Source organism: Cornus florida, unplaced genomic scaffold, assembly GCF_030987335.1.
Source record: "Cornus florida cultivar Cherokee Brave unplaced genomic scaffold, ASM3098733v1 CherokeeBrave_3.0.0_Hap2_Chr06, whole genome shotgun sequence".
Lineage (NCBI taxonomy): Eukaryota > Viridiplantae > Streptophyta > Magnoliopsida > Cornales > Cornaceae > Cornus > Cornus florida.
Window position 1 is genome coordinate 45,116,886 of NW_026775576.1, and position 24,839 is coordinate 45,141,724.

The window sequence follows — 24,839 nt, forward strand, 5'->3', positions numbered from 1 at the left end:
CCAGCCCAAAATTAAAGGCCCAATCCAAGATTTTATTTAGTAAAAAGAATAATTGGACTTTATAATTAGACCCAAGCCCAAGCCCAAGCCCAAGCCCAAGTTTGGCTTATTTAAATTTCAATTGGTTTCAACATTTTTTCCATATGGGACAAACACTTCTTACATTTTGCATACCCATTTAGGCTTATCAAAACACCACATTTTGGTGCTAATTTCTCATTCACCCGGAAACAGATTTGAGAAAGTAAATATACCACTTTCATCTCCTTACGGAGAGAAACGCACTCATCTAGAGATCCGCAAAAAATTCTTAGCGGAATTTGTTCCAAATCTCATCCAAAGTTTATGCTTTTAATGCCTCTGTTTCCAACAATCCCCCACATGAATGGAAATTTGCGTAAAATGCAAAAGATGATCATGTAGACACTAGAGAAAGTATAGTCGGAAAGTTACTGAGTCAGGATAGGTGGTTTTTGGCTTTGAACCTTCCCTAGTGTATTGCTATCGGATTTACTGGCTAACCAGTGAACGCGATGTCTTGAACTGTTTAACCGTTTGTGTGAACCAAGATAATAACAAACACACAGTACCTTTCCTTACAAAGTTGGTTCTCATTGTTGTGTTTATTTTGGCCCTAAAGAACTCCTGGTATTCAATGAGTGCTCCAGAAAACTTAGCCTTTATAGTTCTCATAGAAGCGGCCCCACTTCACACTCATATAGGTGACTTCTTATTAAGAGTATCCTACCATACCCCACTTGAATTTTCAAGGTATAAGATTCATTAAAAGCGTAGCTTATCCTAATCCTCGCTGTAGGTAGCACTGTCTCATCATAGAAATGGGCAGAAGATTTATATCTTCCCAGTGCTTCCGGTGAGTCACTCAGAATTTCTGTTGTCCCTTTGAACCTAGATCTTGGGATCTCCAGTTAGCTAGGTTGGGTTTCCATTAAGGTGACTCATTAGCTTTCTGCTTTAAACCCCATTCCCCTCGATGATCTGTACAATTGCTCTCTAGTACAACTCTCAATTTATATGTGGCCACAAGGTTGTGTTTAAAAATATTACACTCTGCAGAGATTTCTCCAGTTGAGAGTAACTGTATACTTTGTACCCTAAAATTGCTTATTGTTAACAATATCATTTTCTTTAGTGGCACTGGTATAGACTTATTTTAAAATGTCCTCTAGGTGGAGTCTATTGACTTTCCTATTTGATTTTTCAAAGTTTTTAACTTTGAGTTATCTTAAGAACATGCAACTGCATCTTTAATATAAAAGACATATCCATTCTTGGATTTGAAGTCTTTAATATCCCATATCCAAATTACATCACTATTATACTTCCAATTTAGTTAGATACCTTGATCTATGCAATATTGGACTTAAGGTGTATCTCAACTTTTTCAGTGATCCTATCCTGAATTAAAAGTATGTAATTAATCACAATTATTAAGATGCCTTGCAATCTTAACCAGTGATATACTTTGAATAGTATTTGTATTTGAGATTTACATCTATAAAAGTTAGCTAGGCTTTTGTTGTCATAACTAGTATTATCACAATCTCACTCTATTGAGAATATACTATGTTATCAGATGTTAAATCTTTCATATCAAATATATCATTAGTATATCATTAATTTTTTAAGGCATATAATGACTTATGCATCACATTTATATCATTATCTCAGTACCAGCTTTAATCCACTCAAGGTCTTATAAGCTTGCACACTTTACTCTTCAACTAGAATAAATAACTGAGCTCTTCTGCTAGAAATAACATGTATTATTGTTAGAATACTATAAATGATTTTTCGTTCTATCCTAAACCTCTTAGGACTCAGAACACCCCACATTTATAAGTATTTCTCTTAAGATGAGTGACTTGTAACAAATTTCATCTATGGATAATATCTCTCAACAACTCTAAGATAATCCTAAAATTATATTATATGATATATTTCTTATGGTTTTCCAACTCCTGAAATTTCATATATTAAATATCTCACCTTATCTACCTTTCCAAGGTTCTATATTCGCTTCTCAATAAGCATATATACCAGTCTCTAGTGCATATGTATTCACTTTATCTCTAGCTTATTCTTATAATATATCAGAGATGTTACTATGAATTAATGCTAAAGATATTAATTACAATGGACTCTAATTAATATTTGCTTCTACATCTCTTGTATTTATGAATTGAGTTATTCATGTTTAGGTTCATATTAAGTCAGTCAGATTAACATGTCATAACCTTTCATATGTCACACATCACATAACTCAATCATTTAAGCAAATAATTCTCTTATTATTTAAGCTTTGGATACATCACTACACAATGAACACTCACTTCTTAGCTATCATTACTAGTTAAAAGTGAGTTTTTAAGCTATCATTACTAGCTTAGATTAAGCACACTCTTCTCATTAATCATTATTAGTTTATAATAAGCACCCACTTCTATGCTAATACCACTAGCTTGAAGTTAAGTTTACTCAATTATCAATTCTAGTAATTCTTAACTTTAGTACACACTTATCTAAGTAGTCTACCTTGGTAGACGCGTAATTTGTTTTAAAGAATATTCTTCAAAAACTACTACTTTACAAGTAGTATCATTCCCTCATACATGAGCAGATATGATGTATAACTCAAATAGCTTATGGCTAAAATGGCTACTCATCACCCTCGTGTTTTTTACTATTAAGTTAAGAGGTAGAACCAATAAACATATTTTCATCTTTCTCTTAAGTTCTGTGCACCTCATTAATCATTTTAGCTTATAATTAAGCTAACTACTTTGCAACTCAGTAACATTTTAGCTTTTAGCTAAATTGTATATTAGAGCTAACTAGCTTGATTTAGCTTATCTTGGTGTACTTGCTTCGTGTATCCATAAAATTTTCCATTGAACTCTGTAGAGTTATCAGAAATCTCTCTCTTATTCAGCCCATTCACAGGTATACGTGTCTTAGACACTAATATAGATCTTTTCCCTTGACTATCGGGAGAACTGACGTAGATAGACTAGTCAATTTTTGTTTGTTGTATTACATACACAAACCAGTCATGAACTCGTACAAATATAATAATATCACGCATTAGATAAATTATATTGTAAAATTGAATTATTATGCATACTAAGTAATTCAACTCCACAGTTCAATATTATAGTAAACATTTATAAAAACAATATTGAACTCGCATAAATAAATATAACAATATAGTTTAATATTATATTATATGATTAATTATAGCGCATAATTAATTTAGGAAATAATAATATTAAGGAGAATATTTTGCTTCCTTAAAGCTTTGTGGGTCATTCTCCAATAAACATGTTAGAAAATTAAGACCAGAAGATTTAGACGTTCTAAGATTTAGACACCCCCACACTTTTAAGATTTTATAGGAAGATTTTCGACCTTTCCATTATTAATATGGTGTCACATTCGTTTTCTTTAGAGGTGTTTTATTGAGAATATGGTTTGTGGAAATCAAATCTTACCCCCCACAAATTTTGATTTAAGTCAAAACTTATTAACATAGCATTCATCATTTCTTCGTGAATTATACCAAGTTCTAAACCATAAGAGCATGGTGTTTTGTATTCACCATCTCTATTATTTCTTAACACCTTGATCTTTTTTGGCAAGTTAATTCTCAACCTCGTTTTTGTAATGTTTAAACATTTCTAAGGTTTTATTTTTGCTTCGTAGTAAATATACATAACAGTATCTTGTGCAATTATTGATAAAAGTAACGAAGTAACTTTTTCCATCTCTAGCTGGTATAAATTTAAGATAATATAATATACCACGTAATATCATATTACAAAAATCACTCAACCAATATTGAATTATATCAATAATCTATTTATATAATATGCTAAGAAATCATTAATTAAATATGCAACTCTATATTTAATTAAATATACAAAATAAAGTAATAAAATAATAATAATAAATAAAGAACCTGGACCGAGGCTAGTATTGGATACTATGTCCTTAAGACAGATTCGCTCCGTTATGGTGCTAACGGACTTAGTGGCGTCTATCTCCCAAGATACAACGGTCTACATCCACCAGTAGCAGTACTATAAACTCGTGGATACGGCGAACTTTCTCCGTGTAATACTCTCTCTGACTTAAAAACACATGTATACTATATAAAAGCTGAATTGGGTGCAATCTGAATCAAATGGTTCGGACCAATCTTAATATGGCTCTATGAAATTAGATTATGGTCTAAGTGGTTCGGACCACTTAACCTGGTTTGAACCCACTTGGGTTTGGTTCAAGTCTAGAGAGGGAGATAGAAGAAAATAAAAATGAACAATTTGCAAATGATCCAAAGGGGGGTATTTATAGAAACAGAAATGCCTTTTTGGATTGGGTACGTCTCTTTATCATTGAACACAACCATTGTAATAAATTGCAATGGTTCACATGGTGTTTATTCACCAATAGACACATCTATTCCAATAGGTTGCAATGGTTCACATGGTGTCTGTTCACCACTAGACACATCTATTCCAATAGGTTGCAATGGTTCACATAGAGTCTGTTCACCAATAGACACATCCATTTCAATAGGTTACAATGGTTCACATGGTGTCTGTTGGTTTTAAGTTGCAACCCTTTAGAAACAAAAGCAACTATTTGAAAAATAGATACAACCCTTTAGAAATAGATGCAACTCTTTGAAGAAAAAAAAAAAAAAAAAAAAAACTAACTTTTAATTTAAATTCAAAAACTAACCACCCATTTAAATAAGCCCAGCCCAAAATTAAAGGCCCAATCCAAGATTCTATTTAGTAAAAAGAATAATTGGACTTTACAATTAGACCCAAGCCCAAGTCTAAGTCCAAGCCCAAGCCCAAGTTTGGCTTATTTAAATTTCAATTGATTTTAACATTTTTTCCATGTGAGACAAACACTTATTACATTTTGCATACCCATTTAGGCTTATCAAAACACCACATTTTGGAGCTAATTTCTCATTCATCCGGAAACAGATTTGAGAAAGTAAATATACCACGTTCTTCTCCTTACGGAGAGAAACGTGCTCGTCTAGAGATCCGCAAAAAATTCTTAGCGAAATCTATTCCAAATCTCATCCAAAGTTTATGCTTTTAATGCCTCTGTTTCCAACAATATAAAGTATCATTGATTTACAAAGCTTGTTTAAATGTTTCTTGTGTAGGCATATAGCTTGTTAGAATATCATAATTGTTTACCTTGGAAGCTAGTTACTAAATTGAAACTTATTTAGTGCTTGTGGCTTAAGATGGTAATGTGACTCAATTGTTGTGAAATATTCTTACTTTGTGTATAAATTGCATATTGAGGGCGTGACTTATCATATGCTATTTAGACTTGAATTCTAGGACATGAATTGGGTGAATTCAACCTTACTTGTGCATGGAATATGGTAACTTGCATTTGATTTTGTATAAATTCTGAACTTATTAATTTAATTTGGAAAGCTTGTGAGGACATAAATTATGTGATGGTTAGGGTTTGGCTCTAGTACGGAGACAAGAGTCTTCTAAGTCATAAGTGCGCACTAGGTGGTACCTTGTGGGTCGTAATTACCCGAAAATACTTGCTTAGTCTAGAGACCGCATGTCCTAATCTTTTCACTATTTGATTTCACATTTAATTTCAAGTTGTTAATTATGGATTACTTGTAACTTGAGAATTAATGCTTACTTTGGATATTTGAATCATATTTAGGATACTTGAACTTGTATACTTGCTCCGTGAGTTTAAATTTCATTTAGTATGCTTGTGCCGTGTATACTCGCTTAGGCGTATCTCTTTTTGCTTAGTATGCTTGTGTCGGTATACTTGATTTACGAGATTTTCATATAAAATTTATACTTGTGTAAATATGCTTAGACATTTCATGACTTGTCTTAACATTGTTTAGTATACTTGGAAATGTATGCTTGTATGTTGTATAACATGTTTTGACATTGTTTAGTATACTTGAGCATGTATACTTGTATGCCATAGTTCATTGCCATTGCATGAGTAGCTTAGGATGCTCCCTGAGTCTTACCTTGTCATAGACGTTAGGTGGTATGACCCTTTTGAATTATTTCATGTCGTTATAAAAATCTATAAAGAAATCGAGTTGATGTATGCTCATTCTCTACGAGTAAACTTGTTTACTCACTCCGAAGTTACTGAGGAATTTGTTCAGGTACAAGATTCAAGACTGGAGATTTGCACTTGCCTTGGGTGATTCTTAGATTTGAAACTTCTTTTAAAGTATTCTTGTTCACATGCAAATGTTAGCATGTTTGAGTCTTGCTTTTAAAGATGTAATACTTAGTTACATTCAATATGTCATTTTTGCCTTATTACATGTAAAGTGTACTTGGATACACTATTTGGGACCTATTTGATATGTATGACCTGAGGCCAAGGGCCACAAACTTTTAAGTTCAAGTATATACATTTTGATTCCAAGTTTTGCTTTTGAAATGTAATCTCACTAACTTGGAGGTTTGACATGTCAAATTTTATAAATGTTATGTAATAAGGCCATGGGCCATTGTAGCATACTTTAATATGTGAATTACACTTGTTGGCATGTTTGTATAGCTTAAAATCATGTTTTTGGTCCACATTCATGTTGGGGTTTGAGGTTTGGGTGAAGCCTTAACAAATTTTGTTCATAACAAGTCATTCAGTAGTGTTTCAAGGAGTTTCGGTCGACCGAAACTCTATTTCGGTCGACCGATGCCTCAAACCGGTCTACCAAAACAACCAAGCCTTAAAACCATATTTTCATAAAGTAGTCTATGAGTTTTGGTCCACCGAAACTTACCCTACTTCTATTTCGGTCAACCAAAATAGCCCTCATTTGCGCAGCTTTACAGTTTAGTTTCAACACTGATGGTTCAACTTCGAAAGGCCATAACTTCTTCGTTTCTTATCCAAATGGGGTTAATCTTGAGCCTAAACTCAAGGATTTTGAGTCAGCTTTCCAATGCTACCTATGTCATTCTCAGATTCCAAACATAGTGAGAGATATTCATATTTTAGTGGAGTATTGTTAGTTTTCACTTCAACCAAAAAAGGGCAATTTGTGGGATTCTTGGTCAATGTTCTTAAAACCTCTTGGAATGTCTTGAAATGATTGGATTAGGTGGTATTTACCTTATTTGACTTGTTTAGAGTCAAGTTTCTTTCTTTAATTGTGAATTGACCGTTTTGCCCATTTGATAACTAATTTTGTCCTTTTTTGACCTTTGTTTCCGCTTTTACTCTCTTTAAGTCCCGTGATCTCATGAAAGGTCACATTAGTGTCTTAGGAGTGATTCATATCTCTTAAGACCTTGGTTTATCATTTGCTTCCACATTTCGAATCCGTTATCGGATTAATTTTCAGTTCATCACTGATGCACCGGATTGAAAAACTTGGGCCGTTACACTACTTGAACGAAATGGAACACTTGTGGCAACACTAGCAGAATGTACGAAAGCTATGTTAAAGTTGATGTACCAGAATTGCGTAGATATAAGGTGTCTTCGGTATTTTGACTCCTATTTTGTAAGAGACACGATATTAGATATGTTGGGATTTATATGTCCTGGTATAGCAAATTCTTATTTAGATTTTAGTGACATATGTTTCTGACATATCTGAAATATTTATGATTTATATAATTGGTGAAATATATGTATTATATTTCGATTCATTATGGAATTGATAGTGTCCACTTGATTACAAGCGATATTTATATATGTATCTGATGGCGATCAATACATGAATATAAATAGTAATAATAAATTGTTCATAATCGGTAATTATGAATGGACTCATTATTAACTAAGATTTGAACTGGATCTGCGTTAGGTTGAGATATATTGCGAGAGCCGTCGTATGCAATTTCCAAAAATTCTGTCGAAGAAATCAAAATAATTATTAATTAATAAAAAAGTTTATATTTCTCTCATGCTTAAGAGTCAAATGCCATAACCATGATAAAAAGTAATTACATACGACGGCTCTCGCAATATATCTCAACCTAACGCGAATCCAGTTCAAATTTTAGTTAATAATTAGTCCATTCATAATTACCGACTATGAATAATTTATGATTACTATTTATATTCATGCACTGATCGCCATCAGATACATATATAAATATCTCTTATAATCAAGTGGACTATTAATTCCATAATGAATCGAAACATAATACATTAAATTGATCAATTATATAAATCATAAATATTTTAAATATGTTAATATATGTTACTGTAATCCAAATAAAAATTCACTTTACCAAGACATATAAATCCCAACACATCTAACATTGAGTCTCTTACAAATTCAGAGTCAAAATAGTGAAGAGACCTTATATCTACGCAATTTTGGTATATCAACTTTAACATAGCTTCCGTACATTCTACTAGTGTTGCTGCAAGTGTTCCGTTTCGCTCTAGTAGCTCACCCATATGCCTCATTATACTGAATCTCATCACACTTTTGTCCTCCGTCTACACCGTCCTTTCTTATTATCGCAACTAGCAAGGTAACTATTTCATGTGTATCAGTGTGTATGTATGTCTACTATTTCTTTGTTCCAACAACTCCATCTTGTTAATTAATTCGTCTGGATCACCATTAGTAATCTGAAATGTACCGTTAATTAGAATTGTATTAGTATTTGTGAGAACGCGTATAAGTCATTTATGTACTGCCATCTTTATGCTTGTCATTCAAATCTCTCTTTTTATTGTATGATTCTCATTATTATTAGTGTTTGATATCTTCCCCAATATTCATCTTGAATTACTATGAAGTCAATCTTATAACAACTTGTAGATCGAATTTGTTCAAAATTGCAATATTATACTTGCATCTGCAACTATTTCAGATCCACTACAAGTTGACACTTGAGACATCATTGGAGATTTACAAAAATCCTAGGTGTCGTCTTCTGGCCTTAAAAAATTAAGTTGGTTCTGCAATTAAAATATTCATGGTGATGCTATGGTTAATCATCAACCAGTTGTCTGGTTCATTAGCTGATAATTACTTCAGTTTGATCCAACACATCTTCTTTCCCCTGTAGCTTGTGAGCATTCATTGCTCCTCATTTTTCTGCGGTTTTGCCCTTCCTTCTTTTTGGTTAGGGTCCCATTGGCTAGATGAAAATAAATGCTATAAAATGAAAGTGATACGAAGGAAAAGAAAATAACTTTTTAAGTTTATTTGGGCAGCCAATTTTTTTAATAAATTTGTGAAAAAATCTCATTTCATGAATAACATGAAAGTTAATAGAAAATATTATAAGTTACTTAATCTGTTCATTTTATATTAAATATGTAGGTCTAAATAAATTTAAATTTAATAAATATTTTAATTTTTTAAAAATTAAAAGTAATATAAGAATCAAAATAATAAAATTTTGTTATAGGGAGAGAGGGAGGGTAACTATTATAATATGCCCACCAAAAATCATGCATAAACAATTTCATATAGTTTTCTCAATAAAGCAAAACTTTTCTATGTTTTTTGTAGAAAATTTTTGTGAAAAGTTAGGTGGTTATAAAAATTATTTTTTCACAAAATTTTTCCTTTTTTTCCTAACCAAATTCTTCTGTTTTTATTTTTTTTGTAAATCCCCTTGCACAATTATTATCATTACATTTTCTATTTGTATTTTACCAAATCTCACTCAAAAAGAAAATTTCACATTAGAATGACAAAACTTTGGTTGTTGTGCCTCATTTTGACAAAGTACATTAGGGTGAAACCCACTTAAATGTGGTGGTCCTTGCAGCTGGCTGTATCTTGATGAAAATTTTGGTTGTATAGTTAGTGAAATAAATAATCTAACTACCCAGACTAATAATGGGTTTAACTGAAATAAAAATCATTTATTAGCCGCTATTAGGGTTACATAATAAAGTGGAATGATCATTGAAATAAATAATTTAGCTACCCAAACTAATAATGCATTCCACTTAAATAAAAGTCATAACAATCATTCATTAGAAGCTATAATGCCTATGTAATAAGGTGAAATGGTTAGTGAAATAAATAATCTAACTACTCAAACTAATAATGGGTTTCACAAAAATAAAAATCATAACAATCATTCATTAGCAGCTGTCAGGGTTATGTAATAAAGTGGAATGGTAAGTGATATAAATAATATAGTTACCCTAATAATGGGCTCCATGGAAATAAAAATCATAACAATCATTCATTAGCTGCTGTCAGGGCCTATGCAATAAGGTGGAATGGTCAGTGAAATAAATAATTTTGCTACCCAAACTAATAATGGGTTCCACAGAAATAAAAATCATAAAAATCATTCATTAGCAGTTGTCAAGGCTACATAATAAGGTGGAATGATCAGTGAAATAAATATTCTAGCTACCCTAATAATGGGTTCCAGTAAAATAAAAATCATAACAATCATTCATTAGCAGCTGTCAGGGCCTACGTAATAAGGTGGAATGGTCAATGAAATAAATAAACTAGCCCCAAACTAATAATGGGTTCCACGGAAATAAAATTCATAACAATCATTCATTAGCAGCTGTCAGGGCTACATAATAAGGTGAAATGGTCCGTGAAATAAATATTCTAGCTACCCTAATAATGGGTTTAACTGAAATAAAAATCATAATAATCATTCATTAGCAGTTGTTGGGGCTACATAATAAGATGAAATGGTCAATGAAATAAATAATCTAGCTGCCATCAAAATAAAAAATAAAAAAAAATAAAATAAAGGCCTTGTGCAAGAATCAAGTCGTAATCAACAACTGTGTAGATATCAACTGAAGCAAAGCGGGCTTAATTTCCGCATTAGCAGCATATCATATTTATCCATCTCATAGCTCATTCCACATACACCACAAACTGGTTCCACCAACATCCCTCTCGACTAAACGTCATATATTACTTTGTGATTGGCATTTTTCGTTGTCAAAACGAGTTCGATTGAGTTATAAATTTTTAGTTCGATTTGTCAAGATTGAAAACGGAATTAAAGATTGATCGTATTCATACTTCGATACACTCCATGATTAAAAAAAAAAAACAATGTTTTAGGAATCTAAGAGAGTGTGTGAGGACACTTGGAGATTCAAAATTAGGTTTTTGAAAGATTTTACATTTGCCTAGGGATGCAACTTGGGCATGCCCAATCGGAACCCCCAATCCGAACCCAACCTCAACCTGACTTCGGATTAGTCCAACCAAACCTAAGATAATACAGATTCGGGCTTTAACCTGTGAGACCCAACCCGAATATTCCTGGGTTGGACGGGCTATTCAGGTTAATCCATTTGTTTTTTTTTTTTTCTAAAAAAACTTTAAAAAAGTAGCCATCAGTAGTAGTATGCCTTTTTTTTTTCAAAAAAAACTTTACGAGGATGACATATCGTCTGGCAGAGCCTGGAAGAAGGTGACTCGCGCAGACAGCTAACTCCTTTTCAATAGAAATTCGGGTCTTGTTGTAGTGTTAGCCATCTTTCTTTTGGGAAAGAGCAGGTCAGGATTTTCCATCGGGGCACGTCAAGGATGTGGAGGTTTGGAACCAATAGTGAGAGATCTCGCAGCAAAGGTTTTGATTTTCATGGTGACTTGTTCCTGAGGCAGAGCGAGTAACCACGATTATATGACCAATCTCCCATTTATTATTTTGTCCCCAAGAGTTCTCTCAGGCCCCATTTTATCAAATGAATTAATTAAGTTCAAATTTTGCAAAGATCAATAAACAGGTTTATATAAAAAAAGATGCTATAAAAATTCCAAAATAAGCTATACTAACTGAAAAAATTGCATCTTTCACAAATTCATACCAATCCATCAAATCATTCGAATTTTGATGTAAAAGGTTTATAGCCGGATTTAACCATTTGGATAATATATCCAAATCCACTCCTTCGTGATTGAAAGGAATTCCTATGGATCCAAGAACAAAGTGAATTGGGGTACAAGAAAGAATTACTTTTAGTAAAGAAGGGTCCATAACTTCTATTCAAATAGTTTATGTATCTGTGCACACGGTTTGACCGACTCGGCTCCGGGTACGACATTTGCACATTTAGAGGATTAGCTGGCAAGGGACAAGATAGCATTGCACAGAACACGTTTCTATTGAAAAGTCAATGCACTTGAGTATACTGCATGCATATATATAGCAGTAGATAAAAACATATACAAATAGCCCTTTAGATCCATCCAGAACAGCTCTGTCCTGGCTTGCTCAAACCAACCAACCCACAAGTCCTGACAAACACAAAGCTAGCTAAATAATAATAAATCGGTAATGGCCAAAGAAGAAAATTCAGAGCTTGAGTGGATGTTGGAGTTTATTCAGAGAGATATACATGAAAATAGATCATGCAACACACAGTCTCTCATGGCTGACGAACTGTCGGTGCCAAGGGTCTATGGCATGTATGAGGTCCCTGATGTGCTTCTTGAACAAAACAGAGACGCCTATACTCCAAGCTGCGTATCTATTGGGCCTCTTTCCAGATTGTGGAGAGAAGATCTAAATGAGATGGTGTCGGTGAAAAAGAGGTATATGTGTGAGCTTCTTGAGCGAAATGGAACATTTGGGGCGACACTAAGAGAATGTACGGAAGCTATGTTAAAGTTGAAGTCCCTTGTTGAGGATTGCTATTCCAAAAGCTATGAAGACTTCTATTATGTAAGATACATGTTGTTAGATGGTTGCTTCATAATTGAACTTCTTTACAAGAAATACGTATATATGTCTGACCCAATTTTGCAGAACCATTTGAAGTACAATCAGGTCAGACGTGACCTGCTATTGCTCGAGAACCAGATCCCCTTCTTCGTTCTTGAAGAATTGTTCAGGCTGACTGTGGAACGTATCCCCCCGGATAGTACTACTATAGGGCCCCACCCAGTCTCCCTCCGTAAATGTGTTCTTTCATTGTTTGGAGATATGATGGGAGTAGAAAATATTGGTGGTGAAATAGAGAACCTGAAAAACAATTCCCCTTATCACATACTCCATTTTTTACACATTTCCCACCAATCTCCTTTAGAGAAGGCACCAATATTTTACACACATATGGAAAAACCTAGATTCAAATACAACGCAACAAAACTCCGTAGTGTAGGAGTCAAGTTTGTGACCCGTAACAAAGTAAGCCTGTTTGATCTGAAATTTACAACTCCTCGTCGCTTCTTTTGTTTGTGGAAAACAGGTCATTTTAGAATCCCACGTTTCTCTATCAATGAAATCACTGAAACATTCTTGCAAAACATCATTGCTTTTGAGTATACTTGTCCCGGTGTTGACAGGTACTTCACATCGCATGCTCTTGCCATGAGTATCCTCATGGCCTCTGCCGAAGATGTTAAATTGCTGGAAGAAGCTGGAGTCATACGCAACCATTTGGATTCGGGTGAAGCAGTGTTGGAAATCTTCAAGAATATTACCAGCAATAAAAGCATTGTAAGAAATCAAAACCTTCTTTACAAGGATATGTGGAGACAGGTGATGGATTTTTGCTCACCTTGGCGACTAGCTTTTGCTAATGTAACCACACAAATGGCAGTAGCCGCTGCCATTATCCTGAATATCATCACACTTTTGTCTTCCGTATACACTGTCCTTTCTTATTACCACAACAAGTAGGTATTTATATATGTCGATCTTGAAGTATATGTGTGTGTGCCTATTCCTTTGTTACAATAAATCAATCTCGTTGTTTCATCTAGATCACCAGTAATTATTTGAAATGTACCGTTAATTAGAATAGTATTAGTACTTTTGAGAATGTGTGTAAGTCATTTATGTAGTGTCATCTATATGCGTGTCATTCATATTAGAACCTTTATACATAATCTCTCTCTCTTTATTGTATGATTCTGTCATTAGTGTTTGATATATTCCCCAATCAATGTCCTTTTAAATTAATTGTCTGTTTATAAGCTGTTGAATTATCATCTGAAGTGTATTATCCATGTTACAAGACATGAGTAACACTAATTGGGCCACTCCTTTCTGTCAGTTGGTCAGACTGAAAGATGTAAATTTGGGTTGAATATTGGAGTAATGACTTTGCCTCTAACACCAACATTAAGCCATGAATCATTCCAAATGTGAATTATTCCTTCCGTCAAAAACTCTCCAACCCAACCCTTTAGCAACCACCTCCCTTGCGGCCAATAAACTAGACCATGCCCACAAAGCTCGGCATCTTGGAGAAGCTTCAAGGTGTTGGCAAGGTAGCACACAATGCCGCTCCTTACACTGGTGGGCTTGGATCGAATACCATAAAATGTGTGTCTTATCTGTCTTACCCTCATTGGACACCAATTGGTTTTTCAGATGAGATGGCACAGCCCAATCCAACACGAGGAAAGAGCTGTTTGGAAAGTATTTGTTTTTCAACAGCTCATAACCCAGCATGCAACTTCCAACACTGTTCTGCCAAGAGAGGTAGATTAAACGCCTCAAAATTTCTAAACCCTAGCCCACGGTCCTTTGAAGAGCACAACACATCCCATTTGGTCCAGGGTAAACTTTTCTTAACCTCATTTCCACCCCACCAAAAATCACACGCCTATGGCTGGAAGTCCAAGATTATAGCTTTCTTTCATATGTTCCATATTAATCCCCAGCTGTGAACATAGACTTTGCCCCCAGAGAAGTACTTGAATTCGGTTAAAAAACCACTATGTTATTCATGACCTGATTTATTCTTGTATTTCTACTGTCACACACTTGGTTGTTAGTAATGGATGCTGTCATGGACTCATCAAACCTACCAATCAAGTAGAAAATTGCGAATTTTTATCACCCAACTTTAATCAATCAACTCTAGATTTCTGTCTTCAGACGAGTTCTTCCTCACTCCAGGGATCACACAGATGCTTCCTGTTTTTCTAAAGAACTGATTCCTTTTTTTAAAGAGGGTAGGATTTGTATTGAGTAGAAGAAAACTAAATAATGAGAGTCTGCTGCTGAAATATGAGCATTACATACACTATCAGGCAATCCTCCTCTACCATTATCTCAAGTGAAAGGATGACCTTGAAACTTGAAAGCCTAAATCCATGAATTGTCTAGTGTCCACCATTCTTCAGAAATTCCTTTGGCATGCATGGTTTGACGAGAGGGCTACACTCGCATAGGTTTCAACCTTCCACGTCTCTTCTTTCAATTATGCAAAATTTCATTGAAATCACCCATTACATGCATGAGTTTCAAGCTGTTGTAGAACTGACTTTTCCATAAGGATGCAACAAAACACAAAACAGAAAAAGAAGACGAGGAAAGAGAACTACGGGATGACCAAGAAATAGAAATAAACTCCAAAGATGATGTGAATCAAAGAGCCTAGGAACAAAGAGACACTAAACCAAATGATGATGAACGAAAAGAGCCTAATAACAGAAATACAAATTAGCAGATATAGAAAGCAAATGCTAAACCAACACTACAAGGTAAACAAACTAACAAGAACCAAATGGCAGACACCAAAGGAAAGGAGCAGCCTAAGAGAGCAGGCTACAAACTGGAAATGAATTTGCCTTCTTTTTGTAATAATTGCATAATTTATCATTTATTTAGAAACAAAAATGTGCTCTTCCAATGATAATGGGTAATAGCTTAAATGGTATTGATCTTTTTTTGTAACGACCCATTCCACCACATGGTATGATATTGTTCGCTTTGGGCCTGAGCCCACGGTTTTGCACTTGTGCTTCACCCCAAAAGGCCTCGTACCAATTAGAGATGACACATTTACATATAAGCACTTCACCTTTCCTCTACCCAGGCGATGTAGGACTGTGCACTCGTAGCTCGCCAGTGTGGTAGCCTGTTAGTGTCTCGCACCCGTCCACGACACACCCGCCCACATGGTCATTACAATCCACCCCTCTTGGAGGCCCAATGTCCCCGTCTCACATCTGTAAGTGTGTCATCTCCAATTAGTATGAGACCTTTTGGGGTGAAGATTAAGAGCAAAACCGTAAGGGCTTAGGCCAAAAGCAGACAATATTATACCATGTGGTGAAGTGGGTCGTTACATTTTTCCTTTTAAGTTGAGTGTTTGAGCCCATCTGGGACAATATTGTGAGTGAGAGCTTGAGTGTGCTTGAACTTTTAGGAAAAATAAATACTACGTGAATAGATAATTGTGAGCTTCCAATGCTTACATGCCATGGCAAATGAGTTTAATCACTTCTTTTTTTTCAACAATGGTGGTATGGGCACTCCATATATACTGCATTATCGGGCATGTGCAATTTTCTTGTTCCATAAGCACCATGCAATTACTTAAAAAAAAATTTGGGGGAAGCAAATTCTTTCTAGAGTAGTGGAGCGTCATGTGCACTCAGGGATAGTAAGAATCACTCTATAGTGCATTACACAATAAGTACTGATAATGTGATCTCATACGTTTTTAGTGTACTCCAACGGCAAGGTACTTATAATGTGATCTCAAACGTTCTTATATGTGCACTCGGGACTCAGCTCAAGATCGTTCGTTAACTAAATGAGCCGAACTTAAGTTCATTTTTCTGGCTCGTTTAGTAAACGAGCAATGAGCCGAGTTTGAGCAATTTTGAAGCTCCAAAAGCAACAATTTTGAAGCAGTTGCCACCAATATCATAAGTTCTCATACAGACCAGAAGTTGTAGTTACTTGTAAGTAAATCTTAATCAATCACTAACTTTTATTTCATTTGCTAGAAGTTTTACACAGCAGTAAAAGTCATTTCATTGCTTGTCACTTCAAATTAAATCGAAAATTATTTTGAGAAGTATGAGGTTTGTAGAGTTGATCAAAAGCCTAAACTGTATAATTGTTTTAAGTGCATTGGCAGTGACATCGTTGGATATTTTATGCAGTTATGAAAATTAGTGTTTTTCGATTGTTTTTGTTTTAGGTTGCTTTGTTTTTATGTGTTCTGATTTAGTTAATGTTCGGTGGCTACTTATATTCTTCATTTTAGTTTTTGTTTTTATTCTTGATTATGCAAATTCCGTTGAAATATTCTTGCTTCCGAATAGTTATCTGGTTTATTTGAAATATTGAAGACGAGTGACTCTGTTCATATGAAACCCGCAGCAGCACCACTATTGGATGCATATTGTAAGTAGTCTACGATTGCACATGTTCACGCACGGTGTGCCCTTTTCTTGTAATAACGAATCTGTTGTTTGGTAGATATTATGGACCTCAATAATGTGATGCCACAAATAACTAGTTGTGTTTAGTAGGTGTCATGGTCCTCAATTTGATTCCAGAAATAACTAGTTGTGTTTAGTAGGTGTCATGGTGTGCCCTTTGCTTCTGTTCGTTGAAGGCAGGATCAGCATCAGTGGGAGTAGGAAATAATTTTAAGAAAATAGATATGTGGGTTAATTTGATATTTCTAGGATCCATAAAATAAGGTTTTGCCGTTATAGAACATGGAATTCTGTGGGAGCAATGAACAGAAATAGGTACGAATAGAGCAAGAGAAAAGGTAAATAAAAAAATGGTAGAGAAAAATTATACAAAACGGCCAATTATTAATGGAATTCCTTGTCGTCACACTCTGAAATCCTCGTTTGGCCAAAGCCTTCCAAACACGTCATAAGCTAAACCTGTGCTCCCCTCTCTCCGTTAGACTATCTGTTCTTGTATAATTTTTTTAATAGTACACCAGTGAAAGGACTTTTTAAACTTATTCTTGTTTTTCAGTTATAGGTAGGATTGAACGTTGTGCTCAGAAAATGGAACCAAGTGTTCATTTGGAATCAGAGACATGAACTGTCTCTGTAACAACATCAGGTGAAGGATGGTTCAATCAAAAGACTATCGTCTATATGAAAGATCGATCCATTCTCCTTGTAGGGGGTTTCATTAGAAAGCAAGTCATTTTGAATGCATCGAGTCTTCGACCAAAAGCCTGACATAGATGTTATGGGGCTTGTTCACACCTTAGATAAGGGCATCTTTCATTGAGGACGCTAATGGTATCAAAGTTTTATGTTCAATTTTTGAATAAGAGATGTTAGAAATACTGAGTGCACATGAACTAAAGGATGTTTATCGATTCTTTGTTGATTGGTTGGACCGTAGGTGTGATAATTTAATTGATGGATGGCAAGATCTCTGAGTCAAGTCGTGATCTCGAAAAACTGAAAATGAATGGCATTTTTTATTTTTTATTTTTAAATCAATGCATAATTTACATATGCAGTGGAACAAGGTCCTAGTTGCATTCTGCTGAAGAATGGACCGACTAATTCAACCATCAAGGAAACATTTGTTATATCAGAGTCAATGCTTATTAAGTACCTCAAAATTCAAGATCCAAGTTCTAGTGTGTTTTAGTTACATGATGGCTGGTGCTATTGCTAAATGAAATTGTATTAGTTTTATTTATTTTATTATTATTATTATTGTATATATATTTATATACGAGTATATATTATTGTATATATTTATATTTTATTATTATGAAAATCAGTTTTACTTTTTCTATAAAAAAATCACAATCAATAACTATAATAAAATGATGTAAGATTGAAGTGTTGCACGGACCAAGAACACGCACAATGTTGCATTAATGAAGACATAGTGTTGCTTGATCAATTCAGTGGGATGTACATACAAAGTTTTGAATGTTAGAAACAATAAATCCCAAAATAATAATAAAAAATGAATTAAATAAAGAAAACCTAGATGTATCCTAAGTATATAAAAAGCGATAGTTTTGAGCACAGGAAGGAAGGGTTGCATAGGATTCCCTCCAGCGGATTTGGTGCGATCCAATTGCAGTGAGATTTATTATTATTATTATTAAATAAGTGATGGAATCTAAGAGGAAACCGCCAAGCCTTTTCACTCTAAGTATATAAAATTACCGGCCAGTTCATAAAAACAACACATATAAGTCCGCTTAGATCCATTGTAGTGCAGTGCAGTGGTATTGGCTTGCTTGCTCAAACCAACCCAAGACAAACACAAAGCTAGCTAAATAATAATAAATCGGTAATGGCCGAAAGAAGAGAATCACAGTTTCAGGAGATGTTGGAGCTTCTTCGGAGTGATATACGTGAAAACAGATCAAGCAACACTCCGATGGCTGGCGAACTACGCACGACAAGGGTCCATGGCATGTATAGGGTCCCGGATGTGCTTCGTGTACAAAATGAGGACGCCTATCGTCCAAGCTGCGTATCTATTGGGCCTCTTTGGAGAGGAAGACCAGATCTAGTAGAGATGGAGGCCGTGAAAAAGAGGTATATGGGTGAGCTACTTGAGCGAAATGGAACACTTGCGGCAACAGTACTAGCAGAATGTACGGAAGCTATGTTCAACTTGATGTCCCGTGTTATGGAATGCTATTCCCAAAGGTATGGTGATGACTTCTATTCTGTAAGAGACATGGCATGCATGGTGATTGATGGTTGCTTCATAATTGAACTTCTCTACAAGAATTACGTTCCGGTCATAGAGACATGGATGTCTGACCCATTTTTGCAGAACCATTTGAAGTATGATCAGGTCAGACGTGACCTGCTATTGCTCGAGAACCAAATCCCCTTCTTTGTTCTTGATGAATTGTTCAAGCTGACAGTGGAACCAATCCCGGATAGTACTACTATATCGGGCCGCCCAGTCTCCCTCCGTAGATGTGTCGTTTCATTCTTTGGAGATATGATGATGAGACGAGAAAATATTGGTGGTGAAATAGAAAACCTGGAAAACAATTTCCCTTATCATATACTCCATTTTTTACACATTTGTTACCAATCTCCTTTGCAGAAGGCACCGAAATGGTACCAACACAAAGAGAAAACTACACTCAAATACAGTGCAACAAAACTTCAAAGTGTAGGAGTCAAGTTTGGGCCACGTATCAGAAGAGAGAGCCTATTTGATTTGAAATTTAGCACGGATCGTTGTTGCTTTTGGTTGTGGAGAAGAGCTCATTTTCAAATCCCACGTTTCTCTATCAATAGATCTACTGAATTATTATTGAGAAACCTCATTGCTTTCGAGCTTTGTTGTGCCGGTGTTAACCAGTACTTCACATCTTATGCTGTCGCCATGAGCAGCCTCTTGGACTCTGCAGAAGATGTTGAATTGCTTGAAGAAGCCGGAGTCATTAGTAACACGTTGGGTTACAGTGAAAAGGTGTCAGAACTCTTCAAGAATATTACCAGTGAAGAAAGTATTGTAAGTAATCAATTCCATTTTTACAATGATCTGTGGATGGAGGTGAGGGATTTTTGCACACCTTGGCGACTAGCTCTTGCTAATGCAAACACACAAATGGCAGTAGCTTTTGCCATTATCCTGAATCTCATCACACTTTTGTCCTCCATCTACACCGTTCTTTCTTATTATCGCAACTAGCAAGGTAACTATTTCATGTGTATCAGTGTGTATGTATGTCTACTATTCCTTTGTTCCAACAACTCTTTATCTTGTTAATTAATTCGTCTGGATCAGCATTAGTAATCTGAAATGTACCGTAAATTAGAATTGTATTAGTACTTGTGAGAATCCGTGTAAATCATTTTTGTATTACGCTTGTCATTCAAATCTCTCTCTTTATTGTATGATTCTCATTATCATTAGTGTTTGATATCTTCCCCAATATTCATCTTGAATTACTATGAAGTCAATCTTATTACAACTCGTAGATCGAATTTTGTTGAAAATTACAATATTATACTTGCATCTGCAACTATTTCAGATCCACTACAAGGTGAGACTTGAGAGATCATTGACATTTAAAAATATTATACTTGCATCTGCAACTATTTCAAAATTGCAATATTATACTTGCATCTACAACTGTTTGACATTTAAAAAAATCATAGGTGTCTTCTTAAAAAAGTTGGTTCTGCAATTAAAAAATTCATGTTGATGATGTTAAGGTCATCAACCAGTTGTCTGGTTCATTCGCTGACAATTACTTCAGTTAGCTCCAACACATCTTCTTTCCCCTCTAGCTTGTGAGCATTTATTGCTCCTCATTTTTTGCCCTGGGTCCCATTGGCTAGAGGAAAATATATGCTAGAAAATGAAAGTGATATGAAGAAAAAGAAAATAACTTTTTAAGTTTTATTTGGGCAGCCAATTTTTTTAAAATAAATTTGTGAGAAAAATCTCATTTTATAATTTGAATAACATTAAAGTTAATAGAAAATGTTATGAATTACTTAAACTGTTCATCTTAATTATATTAAATATGTAGGTCTAAATAAATTTAAATTTAGTAAATATTTTTATTTTTAAAAAATTAAAAATAATATAAGAATCTAAATAATAAAATTTTGTTATAGGGAGAGAGGGGAGGGTAACTATTATAATATTCTTACCAAAAATCATGCATAAACAATTTCATATAGTTTTGTTAACAAAGCAAAACTTTCCTGTGTTTTTTTGTAAAAAAGTTAAGTGATTATAAAAATTATTTTTTCACAATTTTTTTTTTTTTTTTTTCCTAACCAAACTCTTCTGTTTACTTATTTATTTTTGTGCAAGTTTGATAGGCCATCATTGTACAATTCAAGCTTAGGGATTCAAAGTTGATATCCAAAATGGACATTTAATGCACTTGAGCAGTATACTGTGTACAACTCGAATAGGAGATTTGTTGGTTAAGAAAAAAAGTTCTTAGCAATAAAAAAATTTGAAAACTAAATATCTAATGATATACTTACTCAGTTCAAAAGCATAGTGTCTGCTTTTCTATTTTTAGCTCTTCTAAAATAAGTGTTCCATTTGAAAAGTAGATAGTATTATTTATTTTTTTTAACATTACTATTTTAATCTTTTTACATTGAATTTATAAAAAATAAATCATCATATCACTGTGGATTCCTAAAAAGAATTTTTTTTTGTTTTTGTTTTGATAGAGGGAATAATAACTAATAAGTACAAGTGTTTACAAAAAAAAAAAAAGAAAAAAGAAAAAAGAAAAATCCCATACACAAACCCAATATCAACTAACATGCAGATAGTAACAAACATAATAAACTGACGTAAGATTGAAGTGTATGTTGCATGACTGGAGTAAAATGACGTTAGTATGGCAAAGTTACCGTTAGATACTTAGATAGCATCATAGCGACATATGAAAACACAGTTTTTTAGATAGTTTTTAAAGAAAGATGGCTTTTAATATGTATAGTGTGGTTTGGAGGCACATGAAAGGATGCATAGGATTCCCTCTAGGGAATTAGGAACCAATCTATTGCCCTACTGGAGTAAGAGATTGAGATTTATTATTAGGCAGGTAAGAGGTAACAAAAAACTAGCCCCCGCCCCCCCCCCTCCTTTTTTTTTTTTCTTTTTTTTTTGGTACACTTTTTAAAATTCTAATGGGTAGGTAGTGGTTGGCCCATTAAACACGGAAACTCATCATATACGGCGATGCATAAAAACAATACGGAGTAGAAAATAAGCTGACCCCTTAGATCCAATCCAGTGCACGTGTCTTGGCTTGCTCAAACCAGCCCAAAAGTCCTGTTGCTGACACTATTTTATATATATATATATTTGTATAATGTATAAAAGTTATTGTATTTTGTATAAAGTATCATACGGACAACAATAACATTTAGTATGCGACAAATTTTTTTCATCCATCCCCACTTATGTGACGCTACAAGAACCATAAATTACCCACCGGCTGAAATAGGAGACGATTTTTATCTCGTTAAAGATGCCTTTTTAATGGTATTTGGACAAAAATCGTCTCTTGTTCAACAGGAGATCTGTTTCAACCTGTGGCTGTTGTTGCACAGGTAAAAAAAGAATCAAATAATACTCCTCAAATGTTTTAATCTTTTCAAAGTATGATCGCTTTTATTTCTTTTCTTCAAAATCTAAACTCGATGTAGAAGAATTAAATCCTATTTTTTTTCCAAAATCTCTGAATCTTCAATTAAACTCCAATTCCGATGAGATAGAGAACAATACTACTAAATCACTCATGAATATATGTGTGTACTCTCAAAAATACATTCAAAATAATCAGATTTGATTTTCTGAATTTTATCTCTCTAAAGGCTTTCTCAAAATATAGAATTGATGTTCCTCAAAGTCAAACATTAATAATGAATGAAAGAGGTATTATATAGAAGTTTGGAAGACCTAATAACACTTCTAAAACAATTAGAATTCGTGCATATGATATAAAAAGAAGTTTGGTCAAAAAAGGATTCAAAACAGAATAGGAAACTGAAGTTACCAAAGCAGTTCTGAAGCCTTGAACGGGTACCGGATTTGGCTAACGGTTCAGGAGCTTAATGCAATCCCAAAGAATGAGTTAACTAGAAGGTAAAGAATCGAAAAATATTGCTTACGCATAAATTGTGGAGTTTGATGTATATATAAATTAGTAAGGGATAAAAAATTATATGCTCACATTTAGGAATACATGTTTATAAATATGTGGATAATAATTAATCCAAAATTGGTTATTTATTCCTTTTGGCTGGAGGAACAATATTATGAAAAAGTACAATAAATTAATTACTTTGTCTATTATGTTTACTTTGTAGCCTACTTTGAGGTTACAATTTATGGTTGCAGAATTTATTTCAGGACTTAGAGTTATGGGTTCCATTTTCAGATTACTGAAAATTTATATTGCAATTGATGATCTTCTTGTATGAAAAATGATACGTATTCTAAAGTTAAAATATTTTATCATTAAAGAAGATATTTAGAAACAACGACAAGTATCTATTGAACATGTACACAACTTATGATTGCAATCCATTAACGAATGGACTACCGCCCAAGATATTTTTTAATTGTGAATTGTTTAACGGTGCTTATATATATTTGATGTTTTGCGCTCATTAAATGTATTTATGATATTTCCTATTAATTAATGTACATGTACGTATTGCTTTAATAAGTGATAATAAGAATAGTCTTAGAAAAGATATTATTGTTAGATCATTATTGATACTTCTCATTTATAGACTTTATTGAATAGTTTACTAGTGTTGTGGTACATGAAAGGGACTGTGTTATTTAGTGATATATAACCGTCATGACTCGCATTGATAATTTATTTAGCATGGTATTTATGATGACCAACTTAAGAACTTAATTTGATTTATAGTGCACACTAATGACTATTTTACTAAACCACTACAGAAGTTATTATATGGGCCAAGTGGGAGAATATAACACTATTTGTTAATTGTGTGGCCCACATGATTTGGACATGTGATATATTTCATTAATTAGTAGTTTAATAAATAGATATCAGATAAATATTATATTATTTGATCAACTTATTAATTACCTTTTTGGTAATTAATTATTAGGGAAGTGTTTTCCTATTTATTTCTTACTTTGATGAAAAGTGGAATTATAGTTACTAAAAAGAAAACTGGTTCTTTTTCTACCTTTATAAAAGTGCATATATCCCATTATGTACGCTAATAAAAATAACACGTATAATGTTTATGTGTGCAAAAGGCTAAGAGAGATAAATTAGTTTTCATGGTTTACCTATTGTTTGGAGTTGCATATTAGTTTGTTGTTAAAGAATTTCAACGTTAGACTTGATTTCAACAAGGTTTACTATCACAAATCGAGGTATTTTTATTTAACTATATTTATGCATTATAGCAATGTAAAGTGTAATACCCCTAATTCTCAAAATGATATAATTAAAATTTAATTATTTGTTTTATGTGCATTTTAATTGATTAATTGATTATTTGTTTTATGTGCATTTAAATATAATTATCTGGCTATGTGTTTAAATTGGTCTATTATTTATTTATTTAATTGTAATTGTTTATTTGTTATTTAGTTTAATTATTT

The 24,839-nt window shown here is 33.7% G+C and overlaps 2 protein-coding genes across 2 annotated transcripts; both read left to right on the top strand.

Moving 5' to 3' along the window:
• Positions 1–12,299: 12,299 nt before the first annotated feature.
• On the top strand, positions 12,300–13,880 carry LOC132311411 (UPF0481 protein At3g47200-like). Its single transcript, XM_059809313.1, has 2 exons — positions 12,300–12,701; positions 12,786–13,880. Exons 1-2 carry the CDS (start codon positions 12,315–12,317, stop codon positions 13,659–13,661), a joined length of 1,263 nt encoding a protein of 420 aa, XP_059665296.1. The 5' UTR covers positions 12,300–12,314; the 3' UTR covers positions 13,662–13,880.
• Positions 13,881–19,025: 5,145 nt separating this feature from the next.
• On the top strand, positions 19,026–20,393 carry LOC132314012 (putative UPF0481 protein At3g02645). The gene has a single exon (XM_059812937.1). The coding sequence runs from the start codon at positions 19,026–19,028 to the stop codon at positions 20,391–20,393; it is 1,368 nt and encodes a 455-aa protein (XP_059668920.1).
• Positions 20,394–24,839: the final 4,446 nt, after the last annotated feature.

Coding starts and splice junctions, on each gene's coding strand:
- LOC132311411 (XM_059809313.1), top strand. CDS start 12,315: ATGGCCAAAGAAGAAAATTCAGAGCTTGAGTGGATGTTGGAGTTTATT. Junction 12,702..12,785: donor GCTATGAAGACTTCTATTAT/GTAAGATACATG, acceptor CCAATTTTGCAG/AACCATTTGAAGTACAATCA.
- LOC132314012 (XM_059812937.1), top strand. CDS start 19,026: ATGGCCGAAAGAAGAGAATCACAGTTTCAGGAGATGTTGGAGCTTCTT.